This window comes from Coregonus clupeaformis, chromosome 40 (genome assembly GCF_020615455.1).
Source record: "Coregonus clupeaformis isolate EN_2021a chromosome 40, ASM2061545v1, whole genome shotgun sequence".
NCBI lineage: Eukaryota > Metazoa > Chordata > Actinopteri > Salmoniformes > Salmonidae > Coregonus > Coregonus clupeaformis.
In genome coordinates this window covers 13,786,242-13,809,944 of record NC_059231.1, presented here as the reverse complement: position 1 = coordinate 13,809,944, position 23,703 = coordinate 13,786,242, and the positions used below count along the sequence as shown (strand labels likewise).

The 23,703-nt window shown below is 48.4% G+C and overlaps 1 protein-coding gene across 7 annotated transcripts in view; it reads right to left on the bottom strand.

Moving 5' to 3' along the window:
• Positions 1–23,703, bottom strand: part of LOC121555138 (microtubule-associated protein 2-like) — a 127,237-nt gene that overhangs the window by 54,883 nt on the left and 48,651 nt on the right. For all 7 annotated transcript variants that reach the window (XM_045212085.1, XM_045212086.1, XM_045212087.1 and 4 more), the window contains exon 3: positions 12,228–12,472. In XM_045212085.1, the coding sequence (XP_045068020.1) occupies positions 12,228–12,432 (205 nt within the window). In that variant the 5' untranslated portion in view covers positions 12,433–12,472. The remainder of the gene's footprint in view (positions 1–12,227; positions 12,473–23,703) is intronic.

Here is a 23,703-nt window from a genome sequence, read left to right as displayed (position 1 = left end):
AACGTCTTTGTTGTTGTAATAACGCAAACGGACGTGGCAGTTTCACCATTAAGGATTCCAGTTTTAACGTTAGCTAGTGCTAGTCGGCTGTACCTGTGCCAGAACTCTGGTATTTCTCCTTCTATAGCAGTCGTTCCCAACCAGGGGTACTAGGACCTATCCACAGGGGGTACTTGGCCTATCCACAGGGATAGGCCATGAGAAGACTCATGAGACCATAGGCCTACTGGTCAAATGCACGAGGGGGTACTTCAGGGCTACTCATGGCAGAGCAAAATTCTGTTGGTGGTACAGTAACCAAAAAAGTTGGGAACCACTGTTCTATAGCTTGGCCTCAATCTTCTTTTTCAATGGTGAGCCAAACATGTTTTCAGCACTTTTATTTCCATAACTGATCGTTTTCTCGTGGCTCTCTTGTCTCTCTGCAGCAGACATATAGTGAGCAATATGTTTGGAACATTGAATCGCAATAACATTGCAGTATCAAAATCGCCATACATATAGAATTGTGATAAGTTGTGATACATATAAAATCGCAATACATATCGTATTGGCACCTAAATATCGTGATAATATTGTATCCCAGCCCAAGTGTGTGTGGGTAGGGTTCATGGATATATGTTGTAATGTAAACATTGGACAGCCATACATCCATGATTCCTGTGCATATGGACTCCAATATATACTATAGATCCATATCATGTCCTTTATTTCACATTTTTACTTTCATAATTTAGTGTTTTTGAGAATGTCAGTCTCCTACACTGTGTAATTGACATGGCAACAGTGTATTTCAGTGGGAATAGTTAGTTGGCGGTGGAGAGCTTTTGTGGTCACGACGTGGAGCTGTTTCAGGACCATTTTCCACCCACCAGATACTCACACACAGACACACGCACGCGTACAAACACACACACAAACACGTCTTCCGGGAACACTCACACAGCGCACTCGCCCACTCAAATTATCCTGCTTTCTGTGGCTCCATTTCAGAGTGAAATGGAGGGTGTCATACAAACATGGACAGATGCGTACCACTGCCAAACCCAAGTGTCATTCCAGTCAATTTAATCCAATCAACACAAAACTATTCAAGAAAACTTGCAAACCTGAAAGAGACTATTTTAACAACTTCAGTAGAAGTCATGCATGCCAAGTAGTCTCAAACTAGCTAGAAAATAGAACAGAACAGTTGATACTTTAAATCCAGGAACATCAATCAACAGCCTACAAGATACTAGCTAACACCCTCAGATCACCCTGAGATCAAGATCATGAAACTGGGCTTCATGTCTTCAATGTCAATCCCTCCCCAACCCAGTGATGTTGTGTCTGATGTACTGAACAAAATTATAAACACAACATGCAACAATTTCAAAGATTTTACTGAGTTACAGTTCATCTAAAGAAATCAGTCAATTGAAAGATATGTGGCCCTAATCTATGGATTTCACATGACTGGGAGTACAGATATGCATCTGTTGGTCACAGATACCTTAAAAAAGGTAAGGAAATTGCCTCCTCAACCATCCTCTCCTCCCTTTCTGCATCTTTTGACTCTCTATGTCCCCTATCCTCCCGGCCGGCTCGGTCCTCCACTCCTGCTCCGTGGTTTGACGACTCATTGCGAGCTCACAGAACAGGGCTCCGGGCAGCCGAGCGGAAATGGAGGAAAACTAGACTCCCTGCCAACCTGTCATCTTTTCACTCCCTCCTCTCTACATTTTCATCCTCTGTTTCTGCTGCTAAAGCCACTTTCTACCACTCTAAATTTCAAGCCTCTGCCTCTAACCCTAGGAAGCTCTTTGCCACCTTCTCCTCCCTGCTGAATCCTCCTCTTCCTCCCCCTCCCTCCTCCCTCTCTGTGGATGACTTCGTCAACCATTTTGAAAAGAAGGTTGACGACATCCAATCCTCATTTATTAACTCAAATGACACCGCTGGTCCTGCTCACACTGCCCTACCATATGCTTTGACTTCTTTCTCCCCTCTGTCTCCAGATGAAATCTTGCGACGTGTGATGGCCGGCCGCCCGACAACCTGCCCGCTTGACCCTATCCCCTCCTCTCTTCTCCAGACCATTTCCGGAGACCTTCTCCCTTACCTCACCTCGCTCATCAACTCATCCTTGACCACTGGCTATGTCCCTTCTGTCTTCAAGAGAGCGAGAGTTGCACCCCTTCTCAAAAAACCTACACTCGATCCCTCCGATGTCAACAACTACAGACCAGTATCCCTTCTTTCTTTTCTCTCCAAAACTCTTGAGCGTGCCGTCTTTAGCCAACTCTCTTGCTATCTCTCTCAGAATGACCTTCTTGATCCAAACTAGTCAGGTTTCAAGACTGGTCATTCAAATGAGACTGCTCTTTTCTGTGTCACGGAGGCTCTCCACACTGCTAAAGCTAACTCTCTCTCCTCTGCTCTCATCCTTCTAGACCTATCTGCTGCCTTTGATACTGTGAACCATCAGATCCTCCTCTCCACCCTCTCCGAGTTGGGCATCTCCGGCGCGGCTCACTCTTGGATTGCGTCCTACCTCACAGGTCGCTCCTACCAGGTGGCGTGGTGAGAATCTGTCTCCGCACCACGTGCTCTCACCACTGGTGTCCCCCAGGGCTCAGTTCTAGGCCCTCTCCTATTCTCTCTATACACCAAGTCACTTGGCTCTGTCATATCCTCACATGGTCTCTCCTATCATTGCTACGCAGACGACACACAATTAATCTTCTCCTTTCCCCCTTCTGATAACCAGGTGGTGAATTGCATCTCTGCATGTCTGGCAGACATATCAGTGTGGATGATGGATCACCACCTCAAGCTGAACCTCGGCAAGACGGAGCTGCTCTTCCTCCCGGGGAAGGACTGCCCGCTCCATGATCTCGCCATCACGGTTGACAACTCCGTTGTGTCCTCCTCCCAGAGTGCAAAGAACCTTGGCATGACGCTGGACAACACCCTGTCGTTCTCCGCTAACATCAAAGCGGTGACTCGATCCTGTAGATTACTGCAACTCGCTGTCGGCTGGGCTCCCTGCCTGTGCCATTAAACCCCTACAACTCATCCAGAACGCTGCAGCCCGTCTGGTGTTCAACCTTCCCAAGTTCTCTCACGTCACCCCGCTCCTCCGCACACTCCACTGGCTTCCAGTTGAAGCCGCATCTGCTACAAGACCATGGTGCTTGCCTACGGAGCTGTGAGGGGAACGGCACCTCCGTACCTTCAGGCTCTGATCAGTCCCTACACCCAAACGAGGGCATTGCGTTGGAACAAGCTCCCTCACGACGCCAGGACAGCAGAGTCACTCACCCCCTTCCGGAGACACTTGAAACCCCACCTCTTTAAGGAATACCTGGGATAGGATAAAAGTAATCCTTCTACCCTCTCCCTACCCCCCAAATTAAAAAAAAATATTATAATTATATATATATATATATATATATATATATATATTGTAAAGTGGTTGTCCCACTGGCTATCATAGGGTGAATGCACCAATTTGTAAGTCGCTCTGGATAAGAGCGTCTGCTAAATGACGTAAATGTAAATGTAAATGTAATCAGAAAACCATTCTGTATCTGGTGTGACCACCATTTGCAGCGCGACACATCTCCTTCTTATAGAGTTGATCAGGCTTTTGATTGTGGCCTGTGGAATGTTGTCCCATTCCTATTCAATGGCTGTGAGAAGTTAATGGATATTGACGGGAACTGGAACACGTGTCGTACACGTTGATCCAGAGCATCCCAAACATGCTCAATGGGTGACATGTCTGGTGAGTATGCAGGCCATGGAAGAACTGGGACATTTTCAGCTTCCAGGAATTGTGTACAGATCCTTGTGACATGGTGCTGTGCATTATCATTCTGAAACATGAGGTGATGGCGAAGGATGAATGGCTAGACAATGGGCCTCAGGATGCAATTGTGTTCATTGTCGTTAGCTTATGCCTTCCCATACCATAACCCCACCGCCACCATGGGGCACTCTGTTCACAAAGTTGACATCAGCAAACCGCTCGCCCACACAACGCCATACCCGCTGTCTGCCATCTGCCCGGTACAGTTGAAACCGGGATTCATACGTGAAGAGCACACTTCTCCAGCATGCCAGTGGCCATCGAAGGTGAGCATTTGCCCACTGAAGTCGGTTACAACGACGAACTGCAGTCAGGTCAAGACCCTGGTGAGGACGACGAGCACGCAGATGAACTTCCCTGAGACGGTTTCTGACAGTTGGTGCAGAAATTCTTCGGTTGTGAAAAACCACAATTTCATCAGCTGTCCGGTGGCTGGTCTCAGACGATCCGATCCCTCAGGTGAAGAAGCCAGATTTGGAGGTCCTCGGCTGGCGTGGTTACACGTGGTCTGCGGTTGTGAGGTCGGTTGGAGGTACTGCCAAATTCTCTAAAACGACATTGGAGGTGGCTTATGGTAGAGAAATAAGCATTCAATTCTCTGGCAACAGCTCATTCCTGCAGTCAGCATGCCAATTGCACGCTCCCTCAAAACTTGAGACATCTGTGGCCTTGTTGATGTAAAAACTCCCTAGAAAGGCAGGAACCTAGGAAGAAACCTAGAGAAGATCCTCCAGCCTTCACCTCTTTGATCTCAGTCTGACTGACCTAGCAGATCAACCACACAGTGTGACATTCCAACACACACAGTCCAAGGCCGCGTGTCAAATGGTACCCTATTGCCTATGGTGTACGGAAAGCAATTTGCCATGGTCAGAGGTTCTATGCATGTTCTATTACTATGGTCTCTATCCTGATTATTTTGACAGCACCATAACGTCATTTTATTCTGGAGCCTACAGCTTGGCTATGATGAACTCCCTCCCTCCCTCCAGACAGACAGACATGCACCACTCCCTCCCTCACCTAGACAGATACCTTCTCTCCCTCGCTCTTCCCTTCTATCCCCCCTCCCTCCCTCGCTCTTCCCTCCCTCTCTCCCTCTCTCCCTCCCTCCAGACAGACATGCACCGCTCCCTCCCTCACCTAGACAGATACCTTCTCTCCCTCGCTCTTCCCTTCTATCCCCCCTCCCTCCCTCGCTCTTCCCTCCCTCTCTCCCTCTCTCCCTCCCTCCAGACAGACATGCACTGCTCCCTCCCTCACCTAGACAGATAGCTTTTCTCCCTCGCTCTTCCCTTCTATCCCCCCTCCCTCCCTCGCTCTTCCCTCCCTCTCTCCCTCTCTCCCTCCCTCCAGACAGACATGCACTGCTCCCTCCCTCACCTAGACAGATACCTTTTCTCCCTCGCTCTTCCCTTCTATCCCCCCTCCCTCCCTCGCTCTTCCCTTCCTCTTTCCCTCTCTCCCTCCATCCCTCCAGACAGACATGCACCGCAAACTCCTTCACCTAGACAGATACCCTCTCTCCTTTGTTCCCTTCCCTCGTTCCCTCCCTCCCTACCTCCTCACAGACTGGGCAGTGATGTGTCCTGCATCCAGATCAGCTTATGTCTCAAAGGCACACGACGACACAGGCTCAAACACACCTTCCTCACACACACACACGTATGCACACACAGCATCACAAGGTTGTTGGGTTCATTCCAGTGAGACAACAGTTTTTACTATCTGACAGCTACACACCACAAACACAAACACATCTACTGTCTACTCTAATGTAAATGACAACTGTCTTCAGTCTCATTTCAGCCCTTCCTGACAGAATGATGTTGAATCAAATTAACAGCTTACAGTGACAACTCTTACTGCTCTTAGCAAGTTTGTCTCATTAGCCTTAACACATGAATAAATCAATAAAAACAAATCAAAATGTATCTCAATAAAACAGCACAGCAGTATAAAAGAGAAGAACAGTTATATTCTAATACAAAACCACAACTAAAATCCTCACAGACATGCAGACAACGCTGTACTGAGCTACACTACCAGGACAGAAAAGCTTTTCTTTACCTGTACTGGTCAGACCAGTAGAGCAAAGCGACAAACTGATTCCCCTTGAGCTGAGACCTGAGGCAGCCACAGAGTCAGACACACTGCCAAACGCAGGCTTGCACTGCACTGCAAAGCAGGGTGGAGAGGGGGGAGCGAGAGAGAGAGAGAGAGAGAGAGAGAGAGAGAGAGAGAGAGAGAGAGAGAGAGAAAGAACGAGAGAGAGAACGAGAGAGAACGAGAGAGAGAGAGAAACCAGCCCCAAAACTCCTCCGTGTGTGAAGGGAACAAAGCTGTTGCCACAGCAACACACGACTTAGGTGGTCTGGGCCCTGTCTAATTCTGAGCTTTGGTTGCTCTGTTCCCCTCCCCTCTCCTCCCCTGCCCATCCCTCTCTCCCTCCTCTCCCCTCGTCACCTCCCATCCTGATCCCCTCCCCTCTCCTCCCCTCCCCTGCCCATCCCTCTCTCCCTCCTCTCCCCTCGTCACCTCCCATCCTGATCCCCTCCCCTCCTCCTCTCATCTCCCCTCTCTCTCATTGTCTGTGAGAGCTCACCCGCCACACCCATGACCAACATGATGCCGCCAAAGGTACTGACTGACTGACTTAATAACTGCACCCCGTGTACATGGGGAAGCTCATGAAAACCATGACAACTGTCTCCTCCAAAACCACCACAACAGAAAACCATGACAACTGTCTCCTCCACAACCACCTTAACAGCACCCCTCTGCGGGGTCGGTAACAACCGGATGCACCCAGTTTTCAGGGGAAATGGAAATAGAGCCTGTGACGCGACTTCCGCTTTTGGACGTTAACAAGGCTACGCTCCATCTTAACTCCTCCTCCACATTTACTGGATTGGTTCAACAGTGCAGAAGAGAACCTCCCCCAACAGTTATTTTTTTCTCATCAGGACCAGAAAGAAAGAAACACCGCTCAGACATTTATATTACGCCTGCTACGTTAAGTTAACACATCAGAAAAGCAGGACAACTGTGTTCATAACAACGACCTCAACAGAAAACCAGGACAACTGTATCCTTCACAACGACTTCAACAGATAACCAGGACAACTGTGTCCTTCACAACCCCCTCAACAGACAAGAGTCAAAACACCAAATTATCATGTCAAATGATTATATTAAAGGGATACTTCAGGATTTTGGCAATGAAGAGTCAGATGAACTCGTGGATACCATTTGTATGTCTCTGCGTGCAGTTTGAAGGAAGTTGCTAACTAGCGTTAGAGTAATTGCTAACTAGCGAATGCTAGTAGATACCATACATTTCCAGTAATTGTGCTAACGCTAGTTAACATTGGCTCTCAAAACTACCTCTTAAATTCCATCATACTGGATGCAGAGACATAGCAATGCTATCCATGAGTTCATCTGACTCTGGGGAAGTACATAAAGGGCTTTATTGGCAAAATGCGAAAGTATCCCTTTAATATTGCTATGAAATATATGTATACTGTACAGTGAGGGAAAAAAGTATTTGATCCACTGCTGATTTTGTACGTTTGCCCACTGACAAAGAAATGATCAGTCTATAATTTTAATGGTAGGTTTATTTGAACAGTGAGAGACAGAATAACAACAAAAAAATCAAGAAAAACGCATGTCAAAAATGTTATAAATTGATTTGCATTTTAATGAGGGAAATAAGTATTTGACCCCCTCTCAATCAGAAAGATTTCTGGCTCCCAGGTGTCTTTTATACAGGTAACGAGCTGAGATTAGGAGCACACTCTTAAAGGGAGTGCTCCTAATCTCAGTTTGTTACCTGTATAAAAGACACCTGTCCACAGAAGCAATCAATCAATCAGATTCCAAACTCTCCACCATGGCCAAGACCAAAGAGCTCTCCAAGGATGTCAGGGACAAGATTGTAGACCTACACAAGGCTGGAATGGGCTACAAGACCATCGCCAAGCAGCTTGGTGAGAAGGTGACAACAGTTGGTGCGATTAATCGCAAATGGAAGAAACACAAAAGAACTGTCAATCTCCCTTGGCCTGGGGCTCCATGCAAGATCTCACCTCGTGGAGTTGCAATGATCATGAGAACGGTGAGGAATCAGCCCAGAACTACACGGGAGGATCTTGTCAATGATCTCAAGGCAGCTGGGACCATAGTCACCAAGAAAACAATTGGTAACACACTACGCCGTGAAGGACTGAAATCCTGCAGCACCCGCAAGGTCCCCCTGCTCAAGAAAGCACATATACAGGCCCGTCTGAAGTTTGCCAATGAACATCTGAATGATTCAGAGGAGAACTGGGTGAAAGTGTTGTGGTCAGATGAGACCAAAATTGAGCTCTTTGGCATCAACTCAACTCGCTGTATTTGGAGGAGGAGGAATGCTGCCTATGACCCCAAGAACACCATCCCCACCGTCAAACATGGAGGTGGAAACGTTATGCTTTGGGGGTGTTTCTCTGCTAAGGGGACAAGACAAATTCACCGCATCAAAGGGACGATGGACAGGGCCATGTACCGTCAAATCTTGGGTGAGAACCTCCTTCCCTCAGCCAGGGCATTGAAAATGGGTCGTGGATGGGTATTCCAGCATGACAATGACCCAAAACACACGGCCAAGGCAACAAAGGAGTGGCTCAAGAAGAGGCACATTAAGGTCCTGGAGTGGCCTAGCCAGTCTCCAGACCTTAATCCCATATAAAATCTGTGGAGGGAGCTGAAGGTTCGAGTTGCCAAACGTCAGGCTCGAAACCTTAATGACTTGGAGAAGATCTGCAAAGAGGAGTGGGACAAAATCCCTCCTGAGATGTGTGCAAACCTGGTGGCCAACTACAAGAAACGTCTGACCTCTGTGATTGCTAACAAGGGTTTTGCCACCAAGTACTAAGTAATTTACCAGTTTTTTACTAAGTCATGTTTTGCAGAGGGGTCAAATACTTATTTCCCTCATTAAAATGCAAATCAATTTATAACATTTTTGACATGCGTTTTTCTGGATTTCTTTGTTGTTATTCTGTCTCTCACTGTTCAAATAAACCTACCATTAAAATTATAGACTGATAATTTCTTTGTCAGTGGGCAAACGTACAAAATCAGCAGAGGATCAAATCCTTTTTTCCCTCACTGTATGTATGGAAATACATTACTAATCTATTATGAATTATTATTCGGCTGTATGGATTAATTAACTCAGTCACATATAACAGCTCCAATAAACCCCTATGGTGAACGACATGTGAACGAGAGGCTTGTAGAATCATGACTCTTGATTTTTCAGTTCATCATTCGCCGGTAGGGGGTCCTGCGTGCTCTGGGCATTCTTTTGACTGGACAGCAAAAAGAGACTTCCATCACTAATATAACATTTTCAAGGCTCTTTAGTATCACAGTACTTATGCAGATATGATTTAAGATCCAATGCTTGCAGTGAACATATAATCATGCAAATAAAAATGAAAACATTACCTGGAATGACATTCACTTTCCAAAAAGTACAAACTGAAAGCCACACGCCCAATAGGCCACGCCTCCAACTCTTCTGGTAGGCTGCCGCCGCTACATTGCACCCACTGCTATGCAATGTGAATGTGTATGAGGTGTTAAACGCAATTTAGAAGCTTTCAATCAATTAAAAAAATCACATTAGCCTACCAAATTCGTTATTTGATTTCAGACAAATTGAATAGAATAGGTTGAACGAACCAAAGCGTAATTTTGGATCATACCAGTCAGATAAAGCACTTCAGATGAACAGTGCCGTCCCACTTCTTACAATATAATAGGGTAATAACTCTTCACATTTTCAGTTCTATGCTTTAGTTCCTTGAAGCCATGGCGAAGGCTTTGTAGCTTAAGGACATGGCACTTCACTTTTCAGTGTAATCACCCTAATTCAAACCAGCACCAACCCAGCATCCTTCACCCTCTCTCTCTCTCTCTCTCTCTCTTTCTCTCTCTCCCTCCCGCTCTCCGTTTCTCCTGGTTGTGTTTTTTAACTTGTTTCAGAGGAATGTCAAGAAGCCAATTTGCTGCTTCAATGGCTCTTGAGCATCTGGAGGGCTTTGGAGAGGACAAGCGGCGGCATGCAGGGTTAAAGTGTGCCAGCTAGGTCCAGCTCTAGCCCCCATACCACCCTGCCACCCTACTGTCCTCCCATCCTGTCCACCCTGCCCTGGCCTGGCCTCATAAAACACCCCAATAGACAGACAAACAGCTGGGGAGGATCTCTCTGTATAATATGGCCAGAGGTCCAGGGCCTGTATTCACGAAATGTCTCTGAGTATGAGATCTAGTATAGGATCAGCTTTGCCTTTTTTAATAAATATGATTATATTGACTGGGGACCTGATCTTCAATCAGCACTCGTACTCTGAGATGCTTTGTGACTACAGGTTCAGGTCCTAACTGTCAGTATTAAACACAGAGGACCAGCACTGCTCTATGGTCAAGACTTTTATTCAGTAGCAGTAGGTTTGACTGTTTTTGCTGATTTTGAGATGATGTTCCAGTGTCTTTGATGTGTCTTGCTGATAATGAGGTAAAGGGAAAACTGCTGCCTTTAGATATAGTCATTATGAAAAAAAGCAGAGAAGAGCAGGTTGGTTTGTCTTCTAAAATGCTGACAGACAAGGAACCATGCTGCCCACTGCCTTCCGTAGCAAGCACCATGAGAGAAGCTGTTAGATGCTAAAACAACATCTGAAGTGAGATGATAATGTCTTTCCTCTCATCAGCACTCAATGCCATAGTGTTTAGATATTACTTGTTAGATATTACTGCACTGTCGGGACTAGAAGCACAAGCATTCCGCTACACTCGCAATAACATCTGCTAAACATTTGTATGTGACAAATAACGTTTGATTTGATTTGCTTTGATTTGATTATGCACGTTCATATTGCATAACATAATACATACCTAGGCATAATGTCATAGTATCATGCAGCGTTTCATTACAGTTGGATGGATCTGTATTGTGTTGGGCGACGCACAATTGGCCCAGCGTTGTCCAGGGTAGGGGAGGGAATGGCCGGCAGGGATGTAGCTCAGTTGATAGAGCATGGCGTTTGCAACGCCAGGGTTGTGGGTTCGATTCCAATGGGGGGGCCAGTATAAAAACAATATGTATTCACTAACTGTAAGTCGCTCTGGATAAGATGACTAAAATGTAATGTAATGTGTTTACATAAGTTAAAGGATTCAAAACTCTGTGAAATAACATACATAATATTATTTGTATGCCGAACACTTACCTAAAGATTATAGAAAGCACTTAACATTTAGACAACACGTAATAGTACAACAGCTTCAGTGACCTTGCTAAAAGTCCATGTCAAAGACAGTTGTAATTACCCGATTGTGTTCCATTGCTACAGAGTGTGGGGATTAAATGTCAACAAAGTTGTAAATGGACTTTGATTTACAGATGCTCTAGTCAATGTTTGGAACAGACTATTTGAGCATGAACCATACTGTCCAGGCTAGATACTAATGGAGCTCATCCCACAGGGTACAGTGTACTGTATGTGTGGTGATAACAGATAAGATACTCTGTCGTCTTTACTGCTTCTTCTTCACCAATAGTTTGGGATATGGTCTTAAACAGTGCATAGTATTCAATCTGACAGGCTAGGTATCTGATGCTGTGTAAATGAATGATAGACAATAGCAACCTACTGCAGTTAAGATCGAGGTACAGGAGGTTAATACGACTCCTGCCAGAGATGTTAAATGGGTTTCTGTCCTGTGCTGTAAATGGTGGAAAGTGGCGGTAGTGGGTAGTGCTAGGTTCTGTGTGTGCTAGGTTCTGTGTGTCAGCAGAAATAGACATGAAAAGGCAGAAAGATTGCAGGGACAATAGAGCTCTGGCAAACTAAATTGTAGGGGAGTCGCTGCCATGGCAACAGGAGGAGGAGGAAATGGAGTGGGGTACAGTGTGTGTGGAGAGGGATAGAAGGAGAGGTGAATGTGTGCCTCGCTCGCTCTGAGTAAAGAGAGGGATTTTCACCCTTAATTGCCACAGTAATAATGGATTATGAATCTACTGAGGGCGTTCAGTGTTCATTGTTTTTGCCACACAGTGTGAGGCAGGGCCCCACTTATTGCCTGCTACACACACATACAGTCACAGAATTACCAACCAAACAGAATGACCAAATCCTGTGTGTGTGTGCGTGTGTGTGTGTGTGTGTGTATATATATATTATTCTGTGCGCAATTCTACAACTCGACATTGTATAGTCACAAAAAGTTTGGTCAATACTGATTAGGGTATGTGGGTACAAGACAGCAGTTATAGAAGCTCTGTCCCTGAGTCTCAGATATCAGGTGTCCTTACCAGCTGTAACTGCATGGTCGCCGTTGAAGCCGTTCTCTCTGGCGGTGTAGGAGGGTGGTGCTGCTCCATGGGCCGTCCCTGGCTGGCACGCCCTGTAGGAGGGGGGGTAGCCATTAGCCCCATGGGCTGGGGGGGTAGAGGGGTCCTGTGCCCCCGACGGATCCCACTGGGGAGGGCTGTCTTCACGTTGATGACCGTCTGCCATGCTGGGGGTCAGTGGCGGCCAGGGGGGTCTCTCCTTATGGCTGGGAGAAGAGGAGAATATGGTCATTGATTGATTGATTGGTGGGGGTCAGTGGCAGCCAGGGGGGTCTCTGCTCCTGGCTGGGAGAAGAGGAGAATATGGTCATTGATTGATTGATTGATTGGTGTGGGTCAGCGGCGGCCAGGGGAGTCTCTGCTTATAGCAGGAGAAGAGGAGAGGATGGTCATTGATTAAAATAATAATGGCTCATAATGGTTATTAACAGTTTGGCAGGGATACACAATACAACATAACATATTGATGGGGTGGAGGAGACCCAATAACAAAGGACATCATTCATATTCAACACACTCTGGTTGTTCCTTAAAAGTAATTTCCTCTCAATCTTAAACAAACATGCCCCATTCAAAAAATACAGAACTAAGAACCGATATAGCCCCTGGTTCTCCTCAGACTTGACTGCCCTTGACCAGCACAAAAACATCCTGTGGCGTACAGCATTAGCATCAAATAGCTCCCGCGATATGCAACTTTTCAGGGAAGTTAGGAACCAATATACACAAGCAGTCAGGAAAGCAAAGGCTAACTTTTTCAAACAGAAATTTGCATCCTGTAGCACTAACTCCAAAAAGTTTTGGGACACTGTAAAGTCCATGGAGAATAAGAGCACTTCCTCCCAGCTGCCCACTGCACTGAGGCTAGGAAACACTATCACCACCGATAAATCTACAATAATCGAGAATTTCAACAAGCATTTTGCTACAGCTGGCCATGCTTTCCATCTGGCTACCACTAACCCGGCCACCAACTCTGCACCCTCTGCTGCAACTTGCCCATGCCCCCCCGCTTCTCCTTCACACAAATTCAGACAGCTGATGTTTTGAAAGCGCTGCAAAATCTGGACCCCTACAAATCAGCTGGGCTAGACAATCTGGACCCTTTCTTTCTAAAACTAGCCGCCGAAATTGTCGCAACCCCTATTACTAGTCTGTTCAACCTCTCTTTCATAACGTCTGAGATCCCCAGAGATTGGAAAGCTGCCGCGGTCATCCCCCCTCTTCAAAGGGGGTGACACTCTAGATCCAAACTGCTACAGACCTATATCCATCCTGCCCTGCCTTTCGAAAGTATTCGAAAGCCAAGTTAACAAACAGATCACCGACCATTTCGAATACCACCGTACCTTCTCCGCTATGCAATCCGGTTTCCGAGCTGGTCACGGGTGCACTTCAGCCACGCTCAAGGTCCTAAACGATATTATAACCGCGATTGATAATAGACAGTACTGTGCAGCCGTCTTCATCGACCTGGCCAAGGCTTTCGACTCTGTCAACCACCGCATTCTTATTGGCAGACTAAATAGCCTTGGTTTCTCAAATGACTGCCTCGCCTGGTTCACCAACTACTTCTCAGATAGAGTTCAGTGTGTCAAATCGGAGGGCCTGTTGTCTGGACCTATGGCAGTCTCTATGGGGGTGCCACAGGGTTCAATTCTTGGGCCGACACTTTTCTCTGTGTATATCAATGATGTCGCTCTTGCTGCTGGTGACTCTCAGATCCACCTCTACGCAGACGACACCATTTTGTATACATCTGGCCCTTCATTGGACACTGTGTTAACAAACCTCCAAACGAGCTTCAATGCCATACAACAATCCTTCAGTAGCCTCCAACTGCTCTTAAACACTAGTAAAACTAAATGCATGCTTTTCAATCAAACGCTGCTGGCACCCGCCCACCCGACTAGAATCACCACTCTCGACGGGTCTGACCTAGAGTATGTGGACAACTACAAATACCTAGGTGTCTGGTTAGACTGTAAACTCAACTTCCAGACTCACATAAAGAATCTCCAATCCAAAGTTAAATCTAGAATCGGCTTCCTATTTCGCAACAAAGCCTCCTTCACTCATGCTGCCAAACATGCCCTCGTAAAACTGACTATCCTACCGATCCTTGACTTCGGCGATGTCATTTACAAAATAGCCTCCAACACTCTACTCAGCAAATTGGATGTAGTCTATCACAGTGCCATCCGTTTTGTCTCCAAAGCCCCATACACTACCCACCACTGTGACCTGTACGCTCTTGTTGGCTGGTCCTCACTACATGTTCGTCGTCAAACCCACTGGCTCCAGGCCATCTATAAATCACTGCTAGGCAAATCCCCGCCTTATCTTAGCTCATTGGTCACCATAGCAGCACCCACCCGTAGTCTGCACTCCAGCAGGTATATCTCACTGGTCATTCCCAAAGCCAACACCTCCTTTGGCCGCCATTCCTTCCAGTTCTCTGCTGCCAATGACTGGAACGAATTGCAAAAATCTCTGAAGCTGGAGACTCTTATCTCCCTCAATAACTTTAAGCATCAGTTGTCAGAGCACCTTACCGATCACTGCACCTGTACACAGCCCATCTGAAATTAGCCCACCCAACTACCTCATCCCTATATTGTTATTTATTTTGCTCTTTGCACCCCAGTATCTCTATTTGCACATAATCTCTTGCACATCTAGCATTCCAGTGTTAATACTATTGTAATTATTCTGCACTATAGCCTATTTATTGCCTTACCTCCATAACTTGCTACATTTGCACACACTGTATATATATTTTCTGTTGTATTTCTGACTTTATGTTTTTTACCCCATATGTAACTCTGTGTTGTTTTTATTGCACTACTTTGCTTTATCTTGGCCAGGTCGCAGTTGTAAATGAGAACCTGTTCTCAACTGGCTTACCTGGTTAAATAAAGGTGAAATAAAAAAAATAAAAAGTATTCTGCCTCGGATCACAAATCACCCCCCACATCTACAGACTGTTAGAACTGGCTTACTTCAGATTACAGGACAGTCTCTCTCTCTCTCTCTCTCTCTCTCTCTCTCTCTCTCTCTCTCTCTCTCTCTCTCTCTCTCTCTCTCTCTCTCTCTCTCTCTCTCTCTCTCTCTCTCTCTCTCTCTCTCTCTCTCTCTCTCTCTCTCTCTCTCTCTCTCTGCTGTGAAGGTCACCTTGAGCTGTGCCGGTGGCTTCCAGGCATACCCAGACTGTAGCCAGCATTGGCGTGTCTGTGACAGGGATGGGGGCTGAGGACGAAGGGCTTGGAGTTCAGATTCCTGAAACCCCACAGGGCTAAGGAAAGAGCATGTGGGACCATCTGAGGGGAGGGGAGTACTGCTGGGTCCATCTGGCTGAAACAACACCCTCTAGTGGACTGATCCTGCTCTACATTACTGGGGGAGAGCGAACGAATGGGTAATAATACTGAATTCCAAATGGTCCCCAGATCTCAGACGATTGGCTCTACAGTATAAACACTATAGTAATAGCTTAATCTTGCCACCTGATTGGCTAGGTGGAAATGTCTGCTTCCACCTATCCAATCCTCTCACATATACAGGAGTGGTTAGGGAGTAGAGGCTATATGACAGGTAAGGAATTGGAGTGGGGAGCAGAGTGAGTGGTCAGTCAGTCATTTGCAGGCAGCAGGTGTGTGTAGCTCTTGGACCATAGCCTGTGTCATCAGGCCAGACTGACGGTTGATTTTGCTGGCCAGGATGGGTTGTTGTGGCACCAGAGGGCACAGGGGCAGGGTAACATGGCCAGAATAACTTCCTGTCCCTTTGTCACCGCTACAGAGTGTCTTTCTCTCCATAACCAGAGGGGACAAACTCTCTCTCTGACTGTGCATAAAAATGCCATCAACACTCTTATCCTCAACTGGAGCAATGTTGCATAATTTAAAGCCACCATGCAGTCTTTGTAATCGAATAAATCACTATGTGTGTTTAATGAAAGAAACTCTAAAATATATGTTTTATCATTTATTTCCCTGAGCCTCCTTTGGCCCTCTGATCGTGAGGGCGTTAGGAAACAAAGATGAAGATATTTAGCTGGTGTTATTCTCAAAACCAGCAAACCAACAAAAATCACAAAATGTTTCTAATACAACCACACACATTACAATGACTCACTGCTACAGGGTGTAGGGGAGTAGGGAGGCAGGTGGACACAGACTGGGTGGCAGGGTGTAGGGAGGCAGGGAGGCATGGTGACACAGACTGGGTGTAGGGAGGCAGGGAGGCATGGTGACACAGACTGGGTGTAGGGAGGCAGGGAGGCATGGTGACACAGACTGGGTGTAGGGAGGCAGGGAGGCATGGTGACACAGACTGGGTGTAGGGAGTCAGGGAAGCAGGGGGACACAGACTGGGTGGCAGGGTGTAGGGAGGCAGGGAGGCATGGTGACACAGACTGGGTGTAGGGAGGCAGGGAGGCATGGTGACACAGACTGGGTGTAGGGAGGCAGGGAGGCATGGTGACACAGACTGGGTGTAGGGAGGCAGGGAGGCATGGTGACACAGACTGGGTGTAGGGAGTCAGGGAAGCAGGGGGACACAGACTGGGTGGCAGGGTGTAGGGAGGCAGGGAGGCATGGTGACACAGACTGGGTGTAGGGAGGCAGGGAGGCATGGTGACACAGACTGGGTGTAGGGAGTCAGGGAAGCAGGGGGACACAGACTGGGTGGCAGGGTGTAGGGAGGCAGGGAGGCATGGTGACACAGACTGGGTGTAGGGAGGCAGGGAGGCATGGTGACACAGACTGGGTGTAGGGAGGCAGGGAGTCATGGTGACACAGACTGGGTGTAGGGAGGCAGGGAGGCAGGGGGACACAGACTGGGTGTAGGGAGGCTGGGAGGCATGGTGACACAGACTGGGTGTAGGGAGGCAGGGAGGCATGGTGACACAGACTGGGTGTAGGGAGGCAGGGAGGCATGGTGACACAGACTGGGTGTAGGGAGTCAGGGAAGCAGGGGGACACAGACTGGGTGGCAGGGTGTAGGGAGGCATGGTGACACAGACTGGGTGTAGGGAGGCAGGGAGGCAGGGGGACACAGACTGGGTGTAGGGAGGCTGGGAGGCATGGTGACACAGACTGGGTGTAGGGAGGCAGGGAAGCAGGGGGACACAGACTGGGTGTAGGGAGGCTGGGAGGCATGGTGACACAGACTGGGTGGCAGGGAGGCAGGGAGGCATGGTGACACAGACTGGGTGGCAGGGTGTAGGGAGGCATGGTGACACAGACTGGGTGTAGGGAGGCAGGGAGGCAGGGGGACACAGACTGGGTGTAGGGAGGCAGGGAGGCAGGGGGACACAGACTGGGTGTAGGGAGGCAGGTGGACACAGACTGGGTGGCAGGGTGTAGGGAGGCAGGGAGGCATGGTGACACAGACTGGGTGTAGGGAGGCAGGGAGGCATGGTGACACAGACTGGGTGTAGGGAGGCAGGGAGGCATGGTGACACAGACTGGGTGTAGGGAGGCAGGGAGGCAGGGGGACACAGACAGTGGGGCAGGGAGGCAGGGAAACATGGGGACACAGACTGGGTGTAGGGAGGCAGTGAAACATGGGGACACAGACTGGGTGTAGGGAGGCAGGGAGGCAGGGAGACACAGACTGGGTGTAGGGAGTCAGGGAGGCATGGTGACACAGACTGGGTGTAGGGAGGCAGGGAAGCATGGGGACACAGACTGGGTGTAGGGAGGCAGGGAGGCAGGGGGACACAGACTGGGTGTAGGGAGTCAGGGAGGCATGGTGACACAGACTGGGTGTAGGGAGGCAGGGAAGCATGGGGACACAGACTGGGTGTAGGGAGGCAGGGAGGCAGGGGGACACAGACTGGGTGGCAGGGAGGCAGGGGGACACAGACTGGGTGGCAGGGGGGCCAGTATGAAAAATGTATGCACTCACTAACTATAAGTGGCTCTGGATAAGGTATACTATGGTATATTGAAGTATAATTACAAGCATTCCATAAGTGTCAAAGGCTTTTATTGACAATTATATTAAGTTTATGCAAAGAGTCAATATTTGCAGTGTTGACCCTTCTTTTTCAAGACCTCTGCAATCCGCCCTGGCATGCTGTCAATTAACTTCTGGGCCAGATGGCAGCCCATTCTTGCATAATCAATGCTTGGAGTTTGTTAGAATTTGTGGGGTTTTGTTTGTCCACCCGCCTCTTGAGGATTGACCAAGAGTTCTCAATGGGATTAAGGTCTGGGGAGTTTCCTGGCCATGGACCCAAAATGTCAATGTTTTGTTCCCCGAGCCACTTAGTTATCACTTTTGCCTTATGACAAGGGGCTCCATCATGCTGGAAAAGGCATTGTTCGTCACCAAACTGTTCTTGGATGGTTAGGAGAAGTTGCTCTCGGAGGATGGGTTGGTACCATTCTTTATTCATGGCTGTGTTCTTAGGCAAAATTGTGAGTGAGCCCACTTCCTTGGCTGAGAAGCAACCCCACACATGAATGGTCTCAGGACGCTTTACTGTTGGCATGACACAGGACTGATGGTAGCGCTCACCTTGTCTTCTCCGGACAAGCTTTTTTCCGGATGCCCCAAACAATCGGAAAGGGGATTCATCAGAGAAAATGACTTTACCCCAGTCCTCAGCAGTCCAATCCCTGTACCTTTTGCAGAATACCAGTCTGTCCCTGATGTTTTTCCTGGAGAGAAGTGGCTTCCTCGCTGCCCTTCTTGACACCAGGCCATCCTCCAAAAGTATTCGCCTCACTGTGCATGCAGATGCACTCACACCTGCCTGCTGCCATTCCTGAGCAAGTTCTGCACTGGTGGTGCCCCGATCCCGCAGCTGAATCAACTTTAGGAGACGGTCCTGGCGCTTGCTGGACTTTCTTGGGCGCCCTGAAGCCTTCTTCACAACAATTGAACCTCTCTCCTTGATGATCCGATAAATGGTTGATTTAGGTGCAATCTTACTAGCAGCAATATCCTTGCCTGTGAAGCCCTTTTTGTGCAAAGCAATGATGACGGCACCTGTTTCCTTGCAGGTAACCATGGTTAACAGAGGAAGAACAATGATTTCAAGCACCACCCTCCTTTTAAAGCTTCCAGTCTGTTATTCTAACTCAATCAGCATGACAGAGTGATCTCCAGCCTTGTCCTCGTCAACACTCTCACCTGTGTTAACGAGAGAATCACTGACATGATGTCAGCTGGTCCTTTTGTGGCAGGGCTGAAATGCAGTGGAAATGTTTTTTTGGGATTAAGTTCATTTTCATGGCAAAGAGGGACTTTGCAATTAATTGCAATTCATCTGATCACTCTTCATAACATTCTGGAGTATATGCAAATTGCCTCTGTAGCTCAATTGGTAGAGCATGGCGCTTGTAACGCCAGGGTAGTGGGTTCGATCCCCTAGACCACCCATACGTAAAAATATATGCACACATGACTGTAAGTCGCTTTGGATAAAAGCGTCTTCTAAATGGCATATTATTATTATAAAAACTGAGGTAGCAGACTTTATGAAAATTAATATTTGGGTCATTCTCAAAACTTTTGACCACGACTTGCAAAAGTATTCATCCCCCTTGGCATTTTTCCTATTTTGTTGCATTACAGCCTGTCATATATTAGGATTATTTATTTGGATTTCATGTAATGGACATACACAAAATAGTCCAGATTGGTGAAGTGAAATGAAAAAAATTACTTGATTCAAAAAATTCAAAAAAATGTATAACGGAAATGTGGTGCATGCATATGTATTCACCCCCTTTGCTATGAAGCCCCTAAATAAGATCTGGTGCAACCAATTACCTTCAGAAGTCACATAATTAGTAAAATAAAGTCCACCTGTGTGCAATCTAAGTGTCACATGATCTGTCACGATCTCAGTATATATACACCTGTTCTGAAAGGCCCCAGAGTCTGCAACACCACTAAGCAAGGGGCACCACCAAGCAAGAGGCACCATGAAGACAAGGAGCTCTCCAAACAGGTCAGGGAAAAAGTTGTGGAGAAGTACAGAACAGGGTTGGGTTATAAAAAAATATCAGAAACTTTGAACATCCCACGGAGCACCATTAAATCCATTATAAAAAAATGGAAAGAATATGGCACCACAACAAACCTGCCAAGAGAGGGCCGCCCACCAAAACTCACGGACCAGGCAAGGAGGGCATTAATCAGAGAGGCAACAAAAGACCAAAGATAACCCTGAAGGAGCTGCAAAGATCCACAGCGGAGATTGGAGTATCTGTCCATAGGACCACTTTAAGCCTTACACTCCACAGAGCTGGGCTTTACGGAAGAGTGGCCAGAAAAACGCCATTGCTTAAAGAAAAAAAATAAGCAAACACGTTTGGTGTTCATGTGGGAGACTCCCCAAACATATGGAAGAAGGTACTCTGGTCAGATGAGACTAAAATGCAGCTTTTTGGCCATCAAGGAAAACGCTATGTCTGGCGCAAACCCAACACCTCTCATCACCCCGAGAACACCATCCCCCCAGTGAAGCATGGTGGTGGCAGCATCATGCCGTGGGGATGTTTTTCATCGGCAGGGACTGGGAAACTGGTCAGAATTGAAGGAATGATGGATGGCGATAAATACAGGGAAATTCCTGAGGGAAACCTGATTCAGTCTTCCAGAGATTTGAGACTCGGATGGAGGTTCACCTTCCAGCAGGACAATGACCCTAAGCATACTGCTAAAGCAACACTTGAGTGGTTTAAGGGGAAACATTTAAATGTCTTGGAATGGCCTAGTCAAAGCCCAGACCTCAATCCAATTGAGAATCTGTGGTATGACTTAAAGATTGCTGTACACCAGCGGAACCCATCCAACTTGAAGGAGCTGGAGCAGTTTTGCCTTGAAGAATGGGCAAAAATCCCAGTGGCTAGATGTACCAAGCTTATAGAGACATACCCCAAGAGACTTGCAGCTGTAATTTCTGCAAAAGGTGGCTCTACAAAGTATTGACTTTGGGGGGGTGAATAGTAATGCACGCTCAAGTTCTGTTTTTTTGTCTTATTTCTTGTTTGTTTTACAATAAAATATATTTTGCATCTTCAAAGTGGTAGGCATGTTGTGTAAATCAAATGATACAAACCCCCAAAAATCTATTTTAATTCCAGGTTGTAAGGCAACAAAATAGGAAAAATGCCAAGAGGGGTGAATACTTTCGCAAGCCACTGTAAATATTTTGTCTTGCCCATTAACCCACTGAATGGCATACATACACAATCAATGTCTCAATAGTCTCAAGGCTTAAAAACCTCCTTTAACCTGTCCACTCTTCTTCTTCTCCTCCTTATTCCTCTTGTCCTCCCCTTCCTTTCTATCTTCCTACTCAGTCCTTTCTTTCTCCTCTCCTCTCGCTTTCTCCTCCTCCTCGTCCTCCACCTCTTCATCCACTTATTCTTCCTCCTCCTACTCCTCCTCCTCACCCAGTTTGAATCCCGACTCCACCCGTTGCCTACCTGCATCCCTCCCTGCCTCCATGCCTGCCTCCCTGCCTCCATGCCTTCCTCCCTGCCTCCATGCCTGCCTCCCTGCCTGCCTCCATGCCTGCCTCCCTGCCTGCCTCCCTGCCTGCCTACCTGCCTGCCTGCCTGCCTGCCTGCCTGCATGCCTCCCTCCCTTCATGCCTGCCTCACTGCCTCCATGCCTGCCTCCCTGCCTGCTTCCCTGCCTGCCTACCTGCCTGCCTGCCTGCATGCCTCCCTCCCTTCATGCCTGCCTCCCTGCCTCCCTGCCTCCATGCCTGCCTCCCTGCCTGCCTCCATGCCTGCCTCCCTGCCTGCCTGCCTGCCTACCTGCCTGCCTGCCTCCCTCCCTTCATGCCTGCCTCCCTGCCTCCATGCCTGCCTCCCTCCCTGCCTCCATGCCTGCCTCCTTGCCTGCCTCCCTGCCTGCCTCCCTGCCTGCCTACCTACCTGCCTGCATCCCACCCTGCGTCCATGCCTGCCTCCCTGCCTCCATGCCTGCCTCCCTGCCTGCCTCCATGCCTGCCTCCCTGCCTGCCTGCCTCCCTGCCTGCCTGCCTAACTGCCTGCCTGCCTGCCTGCCTCCCTCCCTTCATGCCTGCCTCCCTCCCTCCATGCCTGCCTCCCTCCCTCCCTACATGCCTGCCTCCCTCCCTGCGTGTCTCAGTGTGTGTCTGTGTATGTGTCTTTCTGTGCCGTGTGTGAGTCACTTGGCTGCTGCATTGCAGGGCTCTCCACTCACAGCTGGCTCACTGCAGGAGACAGGGAGCACAGAGAGAGAGAGAGAGAGAGAGAGAGAGAGAGAGAGAGAGAGAGAGAGAGAGAGAGAGAGAGAGAGAGAGAGAGAGAGAGAGAGAGAGAGAGAGCACACAGAGGGAGGGATGGAGCACAGAGAGGGAGACGGAGCACAGAGAGGCAGCACAGAGGGAGCACAGAGGGAGCACAGAGGGGAGAGAGGGAGCACAGAGAGGGAGACAGGGAGCACAGAGCAGGAGACAGGGAGCACAGAGAGGGAGACAGGGAGCACAGAGAGGGAGACAGGGAGCACAGAGAGGGAGACAGGGAGCACAGAGAGGGAGACAGGGAGCACAGAGAGGGAGACAGGGAGCACAGAGAGGGAGACAGGGAGCACAGAGCAGGTGACAGGGAGCACAGAGAGGGAGAGAGGGAGCACAGAGAGGGAGACAGGGAGCACAGAGCAAGTGACAGGGAGCACAGAGAGGGAGAGAGGGAGCACAGAGAGGGAGACAGGGAGCACAGAGCAGGAGACAGGGAGCACAGAGAGGGAGACAGGGAGCACAGAGAGGGAGACAGGGAGCACAGAGAGGGAGACAGGGAGCACAGAGAGGGAGACAGGGAGCACAGAGAGGGAGACAGGGAGCACAGAGAGGGAGACAGGGAGCACAGAGCAGGTGACAGGGAGCACAGAGAGGGAGAGAGGGAGCACAGAGAGGGAGACAGGGAGCACAGAGAGGAGAGAGGGAGCACAGAGAGTGAGAGAGGGAGCAGAGAGAGGGAGACAGGGAGCACAGAGAGGGAGACAGGGAGCACAGAGAGGAGAGAGGGAGCACAGAGAGGGAGACAGGGAGCACAGAGCAAGTGACAGGGAGCACAGAGAGGGAGAGAGGGAGCACAGAGAGGGAGAGAGGGAGCACAGAGAGGGAGACAGGGAGCACAGAGAGGAGAGAGGGAGCACAGAGAGTGAGAGAGGGAGCAGAGAAAGGGAGAGAGGGAGCACATAGAGGAGAGAGGGAGCACAGAGAGTGAGAGAGGGAGCATAGGGGGTCATGGGGAGCTCATATCCTCTATGTGGACACTAGGATGGTGGGCAGTGAGGGGGATAGTGAAGTAACACTGCCAGTGAGGCAACTGATTCATTGATTCCGTTCTTTCACCATTTCCACACACATACAAGTAAACAAATTGTTGATGCAAATCGATGCAAAGATCCCCATTGGAAATTAAGGGAACAGCTCGCT